Raw genomic sequence first — 11,977 nt, 5'->3', positions numbered from 1 at the left:
ATGATGGCAGCGACTCGGAAGGAGATGAGGACGTATTTATTGTCTCTGACATTGAAAATATTAGCAGAAATCGGATTATCAATTTATTGAAGAGTAACTCATTAAACTCATACTGCATCGTGATGCAGTATGCGTTGGATGCACTACTTTTGCGGGATAAGGTGTAGAATAACTTACTTTTAACTCTGTATCAATGTTTTACGATAATATTTTACAATTATTAATGCTTAGACAATAAGCAATATTATTATTTATTAATTATTACATTTTTAAATGTGTTTTCCTTTCTAGTTTAAGTATTGCCTAATTTTTCTATGCTTTAAAAATACCTCATTTTCAGACAGCTGTAAGAAATATTTATATTTTATTAAATATGTAGTTGGTAATTTTTCTTAAAAATATGTACTTTTATCTTCGATTTAAAAAAACAAAAGTATAATTTCGATAACTACGAGTTATTAAAATTTTAAAATGCGAAATTCCAAATCGCACAAGTGTCGTGAATAAGTATGCGCAGATGGAGTGTGATATCCACGGGTTAAATTCAAAATCAATTATTTATTTTTAGTGAAGAAAAATCAAATATGTATTTTACGTTTCACTTTATAAGTCAATTAATTTAAAATTAATTAATTTTATTAATTAAATTAAGTCAAATAATTGTGATTTAGAGGATCACAATCGAAAATTACCATAAAAAATTATATGAATTTTTATTGTGAAAATTAGATATCGATTCCAATTGCAAATATTCAAAATCGAAGAATTTTAAACAGGAAATCATTATAACTAAATAATTTTTAATTGTGAATCTTTAAAATGGAAGAATTGAAACTAGAAAATTGTTTAAATTAAAGAATTTTAAACTGAAAATCTTTAAAACTAAACTATTCAAAAAATATCATACCTTTAACATATAAATATTCAAAATTAAATAATTTGCAAATCTATTTTTTCAAAATTCAAGAATTTTCAATTGTTTCTCTTCAAAAATAAAGAACTTTGTGATGAAAATCTTACAAATTTAAGAATTTTTAATTTTGTAAATTGTTTATATTTTTAATGATAACAAATAATAATTCAAAGACTATTAGTGTATAGCCTGGAAAAATAGCCCAATAATTATGTAAAAATAAAAACTAGTCTGAATCAAAACCGTCATTGTCATGACAAGATCGACGAGAAAGGCGTTGTTCTCTGGCTACAGTTTTCTGCAAAATATTCGAATTGTCATAAATCGTATCCTCATTATTTTTTTGTCGATTTCTATGTAAAATTGAACGATGTTTCATTGCCTCAATCACAGGTCTTGTAAGTTTTCCTGCTTTTTCTGAAACAAGAAACAAATTTTATTTTATATTCAATAATTGTTTATAATTTTATTTCATTTTTATTTGCCACAAAACATAAATGAATTTTTAAATAAAATTATTAATCTTTAACTGGAATAGTTAAATTTTCAGCCTAAAAGATGCTTCTTTCAAACAATAAGATTAACTTTAAAAAAAATTGTTTAACCAAATATTTAAATGTCGAACTAAAAAAAATGAACTTTTAACAGAAAATGGAATAGTTACTTTAATTTTTAGTTATAAGAAAAGTGTTAAAAAATATTTACCAAAGAAGATAAATTGTCAACCGAAACTTAAATAATTAAGTTTTAGGTTAAAAAATCAATGTTAAAAAAAAGACGAATTTTCTACTAAAAAAGATAAATTCTAACCAAAATTCACTAATTAAATTTTGAGTCAAAAAATGAAAACAATTGAATATTTAACTGGAATAAGTTTCATTTTCATAAAAAAAAATAATTTTCAACAAAAAAAAGGAACAAATGTTCTACAAAATAGTTCAACTTTCGACGAAAAATTCCTTTTCATAAAAAAATACATCTTTTATCGATTTTTTTAAACGAAATACGTGATTTTTTAACAAAATAGTTAAATTATGATAAAAAAAAATTTACCTAAATTGTTAAATTTTTAAGAAGAAAAGATCAATTTTCAATCAAAAATGGAAGTTAAAATTTCAGTTGAAGAAATTAATTTTGAACCAAACTGATGAATTTTCACCCAAACTGACGAATCCTTAACTAAAATTATAAATCTACAACTGCAATATTTGAATTTTAAACCTACCAAAAAGATAAATTTATAACCTTAAAGATAAATGTTCTATAAAAAAACAAATTTTCCACAAATAACATAAATTTTCAAACAAATAGTTTAATTTTTAAATAAAAAATATCAATTTTCAACCAAAAAGTTGAATTTCTATTGAAAAAAGATAAATTTTCAAGCAAAAATAGAATAGTTAAATTTTCTATGTGAATAGTTACATTTAAGTTAAAAAATTGATTTTCAACAAAGTAATTACATTTTTAAAATTAGGTGAATTTTCAATAAAAATTGTAAATATTTAACTGGAATAATTAAATTTTTAACCGAAAAGAAAAAATTTTAAACAAAGAGATTAACTTTCAAAGAAAAAGATCATTTTCTACCAAAAAGTTAATTTTTTAAATAAGTGAATTATCAACGAAATAGTTGAATTTTAAGCTAAAAAATACCAAATTTTAATCCAAATTGTTAAATTTCGAATAAGAAAAGAATAATTTTCAACAAAAAATGCAATATTTAAAAATTCATTTGAAGGAATGAATTTGCAACCAAACTAATGAATTTTCAACTAAAATGAATTTTTAATTGGAATATTCGAATTTTATACCTACCAAAAAGATGATTTTTTGAACATAAATATTAATTTTCTGCAAAAAGACTAATTTTACACAAAGTATTTACATTTACAAACAAATAGTTGAATTTTCACTTTAAAAAGTCGCCATCCTGATATATAAAGATCGTAAAAAATTAATCTTATAAAATTTTCTTCTTCTATGTTCTTGTTCTTCCTCTTGCATGAAAATTCTTTATCATTGATTTTCACGTTTTAAACTAATTTTGCACTTCACAATTGTATTTTTTTTACGTTTCGTGTTTGTATTGAATAATTTTGAAAGTTTCCAATTAAATTAATGTTTTTTTTTCTTCAAAAGGTGCAATTCGAAAATATTTAGTTTGTTAAATAATAATAATGATAATAATTTGATTTAATAATTTTAGATTTAAATATTTCAAATTGTTTTTTAATTCTACGAAATCGTAGAATATCAAGCTGAAGGACTAGATAGTCGCACAATTTTCAGTTTAACATTTTTCTTTTTTTAGTTTAAATATAAAAAAAAGAGTTCTGAGTTTTCATGTTGAAAACTAAATTTTCCCCTTCATAAGCTTCAATTTTTTAATAAAAATTCAAATGGTTGAATGATGAAAAGTATAGTTGATAATTAACAGATTTTGATTTATAAAAGATTCAAATTTAATTGATATATTTATAAAATTGAAGTGTCTGAATATAACAAAGTTTTAATATCACTATCCTTTGTGACTGAAAATGTTTTCAGTTTTAAATTAGTTTCGGATTCGTTTGGTTTCCAACTTTTTGTAGTAGAAATCTTTTCATTTTTAATGCTTCCAATTTAAAATTACTTCTTATATTTAACCGTTTTTTAAACCCCAATTTTGAAGGGTTTTTAATTGAAAATTTGGTCCTTTTGAACGGCAAAATTGACGGTGAATTCATTTTTGACTTTAGAAATGTTTATTCAATCAATTTTAATCTTAAGTTAGAATTTTTAGTATCTAATAATAATTTTAATTCTAAAATTTTAGAAGCTTGCAGTTTAAAACATTCAATGTCGTTTTCGATTTGAAAATTTCAAATTTTGATTGCTTCGAATTGAAAAATATATGAATTCAAAATTTTTCAAAGTTACATTTTTTAGTTGTTGAATGCATTTAATTAAAAATAATACAATTTCAAATCATCTAAACTTTTAATGATTCAATTTAAAAATCCTCTATTCGCAAATTTATTCTAAATTTAAATTTTAAAAAAATCTATTCAATTACTTTTAATCTCACTTCATACTACAAAATATTATACTTATTAATAATAGCTTCATCAGCCACAAAAGATCCTATAATTTAAATGTAAAATTATAGTTTTGAATAAGCAATTCTAAAATAATTTATTTTTTAAGGCCTCGAAACAAATTTCAAATTTTACTATATTATAGTTTAAAATTCAAATAGTAAAAATGTCAGGACAATTTTACCAATAAATTAATTGAATTTTGAAATTAGTTGAAATTTAAACAGTGAAAAAGAAAAAAAAATGAAGTAAAAAATGAAATCCAATTACCAAATTTCAATTTAAAAAATTGTACGCTGAAATTTTTCAATTTTGAGAGCTTCTGACGCAAATTTTTGTAACTAAAACATTTTTAATCTCCTCATTTTTGTTAATCAATTTTAATTTTGAACAATAATTTTTTTACATGATAAAAATCTAAAAATCTAGAATGTCAGAAGTTTTAACTTTGAATCATTCAATTAAAGTTTTTAATTTCAAATTGTAAAATTTTAATCATTCTGAAATGAAAAATTATTTAGATTAAAAACTTTTCAATCCTAAGTTATTTAATTTTGAAAGCTTTTATTTAGAACGAATGCAATTTCAAGATTCTTCAATTTGAATTAAGATTGTTCAATTTTGAACACTTTGAATTGAAAAAGATACGATTTCAATTGATTTCTAATGAAAGTGTCAAATTTCAAGAATTTTACTCTGAAAATTTGTAATTCTGAGAGCTTTTGATGCAATATTTTTAAATTAAAATAAATTCAATCTCCTTGGTTTTGTTAATCCATTTTAATTTTTAACAACAATTTTTTTGTACAATAAAAACTTAAAAATCTAGAATGTCTAAAGCTTTAACTTCGAAACGTTCAATTTTATTTTTCAATATCAAATTATTAAATTTTTATTTGTTTCAAAATGAAAAAATTTTCAGATTCGAAAGTTTCCAATTATGCATTATTCAATTTTGAACGCTTTCAATGGTAAATATAATACAATTTCCAAAATTGTGCAATTTCAAACATTTTACTCAGAAAATCTTCTTATCTTTTATCAAGCAATTTTAATGTTAAATAATTTTTTTTATAAAATGAAAATTAAAAAATTTAGAATTTCACAAACTTTAACTTTGAGGCATTCAATTTAGTTGCCAATTTCAAATGAAATTGAAATTCGAAATGAAAATGATTTAAATTGAAAAGTTTCCAATACTTAAATATTCAATTTTGAACGCTTTGAATGACGAATGATAAGATTTCAATTGATCTCTACTGAAACCATCCAATTTCTAAAATTTTAATCCTGAACTTTTTCAGCATTCAGAGCCTCTGATGTAAAATTTCTCAATTAAAATACTTTTAATCTTCTTGTCTTTGTCAGTAAATTTTAATTTAAAAATTTTAATCGCCTGGAAATAAAAAAGATTTAGATTGAATCGTTTTTAATGATAAATTATTCACTTTTGGATGCTCTTCATTAGAAATAACACAATTTAGATATTCTTCAATTTAAAATAAAGATTTTAAAATTTTTAGAGCTTATGATTAAACAAATTTCAATTTCATACACTTTTAATTTCACATCATTCAGATTTAAACGTTTTTATTTAGAAATTATAAAGTTCAATTTCTTTTCGCTCCATTCAAAATATTTATATATTTCATATATTTAACGACCATTGTTTTAATCTTCAAGCGTGGTTTGGGATTTCAGCTTTTCGTTTTTCGAGAATAAGTCGGCCAACTTATCCTCGGAAATTGGAGAGTTGCAATCTCAAGCCCATACATGCAGGGGATTTCATTTTTTACTTCTTTATATTAAATAATAGGTGATTTTCGACTTCGGTTGCTCGTCAGAATTAACAATAGATTAATGCTTCCTTTAAAGTTTGCGAGTTGGAATTCCACAACGAGTTTTAGAAATAGGATTTTTCAAACGTTCGATATTCTGCGTAAGCTTCAACCGTCTTCAAGGCCAATTCAGACTAGCCGTTCTCGGGTGCGGTTCGCCGGTCCGGTTGGACTCTCGGCCAATCAGCGCGTACTCGGTCCCGGTTCCGGTTTGGTTCGAGCGTTTAGGTTCGATTCTAATTTCAACCGTGCCGTTCGCAACCGTAGCCAATAAGAACGCTCGCTAAACGAGGCCTGTCTGCTGTTTTTGGAGCTTGTTGCACGTCACTCACGTCACTTTAAGCTATGAACCGGATTGTTGACTGAACGACTTCAGAAAGGGCTTGATTTCGGAGTTATTACCCAGCGGTTGTGACTTTTGAACGAGTTTTCGCGTTTTCTTCGTTCGGGTACGGTCCGCGATACCTTTCGGCTTTTTATTCCTTCGCGCGGACCCTTTGGGGTTTTGAGCTTTTTCCTTCAATCGCGATGTCGAATCGTTTTTAGCCTTTCATGTTAACATTAGCCAATATTCCCCCTCAGAAAGGAATTTAAATTCATCAAATCTCCATTAATTTTTAATGCTAGGGAATAAAAATCCAGAGACTGCTAGTTATTTATAATTTATAAGTACCTGCTAAATCAGGTCTGTCCAAATATTCATGGAATAGACTCTCGAAACTTTCCATAATCGCCGATTCTCTACGTTCCATAAGATCTGGCAAAGTTTTTCTCGATCCTGGAGGTTTTCTGGATCTGTTTTCACCATCTCGAACCATTTTGTCGTAAGCTGTCTGGACGTATTTTGAGAATATATCACGATATCGAACGATAATTGCTTCATTGGGAAGATCAGTAGCCTATAAAAAATAGTCTATAAAATAAGTTTTTATCTAAAAAAAAACGATTATATTCAAATAAAAAATCTTACTTTTTTGCAGCAATACCAATCCAAGGGAGTCTTGGCCAGCAAATGAGAAAATGTATCAAATCGATGGACCAACATTGCCAAAAACTGAATGAAAAGAATGCTAACGAAAGTGATAATGAAGACACAACCAATAGGTTCAAGCCGCAAATAATGTTTTTCGATGTGGATCTATAAATTCAAAAATTATATAAAAATTATAATTTTTTATATTATTTATTAGTTTTCAGGATCTCTGCCTCAATAATTTCAAAATTGCCTTCTAAATTAAAATTAAAATTATTTTCTAAAATTCTCTGTTCGATGAGAAACATTCTCGGTTCTAACTTGAATAATAATTATTTACAGAAATGTCCTTTTTTCAGTACAAATTATATTTATTTACAACATTTTATATTATAATTCAGAAATATAGTAACTCCTTTTGTGTTAAATTTTAAAGTGGGAATTTTCTACTTCTGTCATCATTTTATTTGTAAAAAAAAGAATTTCCAAGTTCTGATTTTATTGTAACTTCCCTTTTTATAATTACGAAAAAAAAATATTTCTCCAAATATGCCTTTCCATCTCAAAATCTACCTGTTCCAAAAAATTTTACAAAATTTCCTGTTCCAAAGTAAAAATTATCATTCTTTGAGCAAAAATTTCTGATACCAAGTCACAATTAAATTCATTTTTAAATTCGCTGTTCCAAGTAAGGATTATATTTATTAGAAATATTTTTTTAATTCTAAAATAAATTAACTTCCTTTATCGAAAATTTGGAGCAGCGATGTTTTAAATTCTGACTTCCAACAGGGACTTTTTTTTAATTCCCTACTTCTAACAAAGAATTACAATTACTTTAATTAATTTCAAGTAATTCCCGTTTCTATCTCAGAATTATCATTCTTTTCACAAATTTCCTGTTCCAACTCTGAATTAGAGTAATGAAATATATGAAACCACTTTTAATTTGCATATTTTTCCCAATCCACAAAAAAATAAATGCGTTTAAAAAAAAATGATATTTGAGGGTTCGGCAAGCTTCATAAAATTTAAGACATATATTCCATAAGAAAAATAAACATTTTTGTAAAGCTTATTCAGAATCGTCAATATTAGGTATATCAAAAAATTTCTTAACAATTTATTATTATTTTCCGCAATTTTCTCTCAGAATAGAGTTAGAAAGTCAAACGAATCTCGGCCGCATGCGTATGGATATGGATGAAAGGACTCATATAAACGGGCTCTCCTGGGTGTTTTGAGAAGGATCCCTATAAACGGGCTCTCCTGGTATGCATGATTGTAGCATGATAGAAGGGTGAAAGAACCTAGCTAACACGGGCCTTCTGGATCCCTGGGTCGAAGTCTCTTCCGGACCGAGCTCCAATTTCTGGAATCGGCAAAGGAATGATCTGCGAACGGGTATTCATTGAGTTTCTCGCTCAATGTGACCGCCCCCCTAAGCCATGGGTGTAGAATGATCGTGCCCATGGCACTTTGGCACCGGACAAGCTCTCCGAGTAATTAGTCTTACCCTTGCTTGCGGGGCTCTGCAGGGGCAGACCTTTTATTTCCCAAGCTACTCGTGGGAACCTAAATGGACCACGCAAACACACCAAAAGAAGTAGGAGAAATGGATTTGGCGGATGGGGGAAAGTGGCTGGGTCCTAACGGGTCTATCATAAGCCTTTCATCCCAATCTGTCTTTCCGGCAAGCCTTACTCAGGCGGCGGCTGTGCCCCCAGCTCTTTCGGGAGCTGAGGATGTGACGGCTCCTCTGAGTGAGGCTATAGAAAAGGGAGTGGCCAATCAGTCCCCCAATGAGAAGAAACGCATCAACGGTTCCTTGAAAAGAAGACTTAGGAGGCAAGCGCAGCGGGCTAGTAGAGCAGCTGCAGAACCTGGAACATCGGCGACCACAACACCGATGACCAGCATTGAGGCTCGAAAGCGAGGAAGGGGCACAGAGGGCACCCCACTATGAGGGGGGGGGGGGCAAGCCTGTGAAGAGGCACAAGGCGGTCCAGCAGCCGACGAATAAAGAGTCGTCGGGTGTTGGACTGATGGTCGCTCAGAGGACTATCCCCCTGACTGTGGTGGTGACGGATACGAGAAATCCGGACTCGCTGCTCACTACAGAGCAGTTAGAGCTCTTTAGGGAGGCTACATGGAGGGCGCTCGAAAGTGTGTCCCCAGATCAATGGCAAAAATTCAGAACGCATTTCTGCAGGGGAGGGGTCTTTGTATTTTGTGGCAGCTGACACAGCGGCTAATGTTTGGATACACAAGTTTTCGGACGAGACAAAGGCTTGGGAAGGCGCATCTCTTAAGATGGGTGGGGTTGAGTTTCTCCAGTAGGTGGTTAAGGCTACGGTGTGGTTCCCAGGTAAACTGATGAACCCGCATGTGGTTCTCCGTCGGCTGGAGGGATTCAACCCGTCCCTTAAAAAAGCGTCCTGACGGATCGTCAGGTACGATAGGCCTCAGGAAGAGGACACAGCTGGAGAATTTAAACATTTCCTAGTTGTGCAAATTCCTGAGTCACAGGCGAGGGCTCTTGCGGCCCTCAACAACAGGCCCTTCTACCTTTATGGACAGGTCAACATTAAATTGGCCAGCCAGAGGCAGGAGGAGCCTGTCGGTGGACAGGAAGATGGGGATCAGACCTAAATGACTGCTCCCCGTCTAACCATTACCCAGATTATCTTGCATCACAGCAAAGGCGCCTCTGCAGTTTTGCAGAGGGGTATAGCAGTGAGGCACACAGGTATCTCACTAATCCAGGATTTCTGGTTATTTGGAGACACCATGAGGGGTTTAGGGGGGGGGGGCTGGTTTTTGTTACAGGAACCCTTAGGCGGCCAATCCAAGGGCATGCATACTGACGAAGGGAGTCAACGTTGTCCCGCTGCTTGAGCTATGTTCCAGAGACCGGATGGTGATAGTCACGGATCTTAAAGGAATAGGAAGGCTAGGCATGGGATCTGCTTACTTTCCATATTACAGCGACACCAATCCACCAGTGGAAGTACACTGGTGGAATACTGCAAGGTAACGGGTCTTACTTTTCTGCTGGGGTGCGATGCTACTCGTAACTGCCACCGTACTTTGTGGGGTAGTACGGACATGAACTCAAGAGGTAATGACCTATTGGAATACCTAATGACCACTGATTTAAATATTCTTAATACAGGGCACACCTCGACGTTTCGTAATCCAGTCAGGGAGGAAGTCGTGGACATCACTTTCTATACCGGTACTTTTACAGATAACATCGAGAAGTGGATAGTTCAGATGAACCCACTCTCTCAAATCGCTCCCTGATAGAGTTCGTGTTGGAATCCGCTGTACCCATCGATCATTAATGGGTCAGCAATCCAAGAAGAACGAACTGGGGTCAGTTTTCCACAGAATTAAGAAGTGCACTCTCAGGGGTGCCCAGGTCAGTTAGAGACGTACATACCCTGGATATGACAGCCTAGATTTTCACGGAAGCCATCAAATCTACTTATGAAAGTTATTGTCGGCCTTCAAAAGTCCGAAAGGCTGCAGAGAAACACTGGTGGAATGCGAAACACGAAGAGCTTCGTAGGTAAACCAGGGAGAGGTTTAGACGTGCCTGTACTGGCAAACCGAAGGAACTATGGACTTCATTTATATCGATGAGAGATGAGTATAGGAGGGCAATACTTAAGGCAAAGGATGAAAGCTGGAGTCTGACGGGGATACCTCCGAGGCGATCAAAGCCGCCTGTGGCCCAACTGGGCCCGAAACGGCGGCTAGCTGACGAGATTGTTACTCCAGCCAGTGTCAGTGGGCCCTGAAGTCCTTCAGTCCTTACAGGTCTACCGGTTCGGATGGCTTATATCCAGTCGTCTTACAAAGGGCTGGTGAGATCATCATTTGGCCGTTTGTGAGACTTGCTAGGGCTAGTCTGACCTTGGGTTATGTTCCGGCAACATGGAGAGGTGCGAGATTAGTCTTTATTCCGAAGGCAGGCAGGATCGGTTATGCTTCATCCAAGGATTTCTGACCCATTAGCCTAACATATTTCCTACTAAAACAGTGAAAAGAGTCGTGGACAGATATATCCGCGATAAGATCTTGTCAAGGAGTCCTCTTCACAAGCAACAACACGCCTATAGGGCGGCTCACTCGACTGAGACGGCCCTAAGCACTGCAGTTATCCTAATTGAAGGACAACTGAAGCAGAAAGGTCTCGCGATTGGAACCTTTATGGCCATCGAAGAAGCCTTTAACTACACCTCTGGAGAGGTGATCAAGGCGGCCATGATCACACACGGTGTGCCTAGTGCAGTCGTGGAATGGACCTGCCACATGTTGGCCAACAGGAATCTAACCACGACTAAGGGTGATACCCCTTTATGTGGAACCGTTGACTCGGGATGTCCGTAGGGAGGTGTTTTATCACCCTTGCTGTGGTGCCTGGTAGTGGATGAATTGCTTCATCTAGTCACGAGTCAGGGCCTCCACATTATAGGCTATGCAGACGATATACTGGTTATCGTGCGCGGTCAGCATCTGGATGCGCTCTTCGGAGTAATGCAGCAAGCACTAAGAATAGTAGATTCGTGGTGTAAAAGGACTGGACTATCAGTCAATCCGAGTAAGACGGATGCACTTGTGTTCACCAGAATGTACAAGTGGGGAATTACGAGTACATTGAAATTGGCTGGACAAAAGCTGGAAATCAAAGGGCAAGCCAAATATCTAGGAGTCATTCTGGATAAGAAGCTGTCATGGAACGAGCACTTAGAAAACAAGTGCAAGAAGCTAGTAGCGACTCTTTGGCTCTGTAGAAGAGCCATAGGGAACAGCTGGGGCTTGAAACCGGAGACACTTACGTGGATCTACAAAGCGATCCTGCGACCCAAACTAACCTATGCGGCAGTCGTCTGGTGGACCAGGGTCGAACTTTCTACTGTAAAGTCCCGACTGAGAAGAATCGGGGGACTGATTCTGAGAGATATCACTGGTGCCTAGAAGGCGACACCCATGATGGCCCTGGGGACACATATAGGTTTGGATCCCCTCCATCTCACCATAAAGGCCGTGGCTACGAAGGCGGCCTCGAGATTAAATATGGTAAACGATAGCAGTATCTTGACAGTTATGCGGATTCCAATCGACATAGCGAGGAGACCGACACTGAGCATGCTCTGGGACAAAA

At 33.4% G+C, this 11,977-nt stretch overlaps 1 protein-coding gene across 1 annotated transcript in view; it reads right to left on the bottom strand.

Moving 5' to 3' along the window:
- Nucleotides 1-1,139: 1,139 nt before the first annotated feature.
- Nucleotides 1,140-11,977, bottom strand: part of LOC117183057 (chitin synthase chs-2-like) — a 74,421-nt gene continuing 63,583 nt past the window's right edge. Inside the window, 3 exon segments of the mRNA XM_033376212.1 lie at nucleotides 1,140-1,330; nucleotides 6,505-6,730; nucleotides 6,802-6,969. Coding sequence (XP_033232103.1) covers nucleotides 1,140-1,330; nucleotides 6,505-6,730; nucleotides 6,802-6,969 — 585 coding nt within the window.

This window comes from Belonocnema kinseyi, chromosome 2 (genome assembly GCF_010883055.1).
Source record: "Belonocnema kinseyi isolate 2016_QV_RU_SX_M_011 chromosome 2, B_treatae_v1, whole genome shotgun sequence".
Lineage (NCBI taxonomy): Eukaryota > Metazoa > Arthropoda > Insecta > Hymenoptera > Cynipidae > Belonocnema > Belonocnema kinseyi.
Note: the sequence above shows the minus strand (reverse complement) of the source record. Positions and strands in the feature narration are given on the sequence as shown.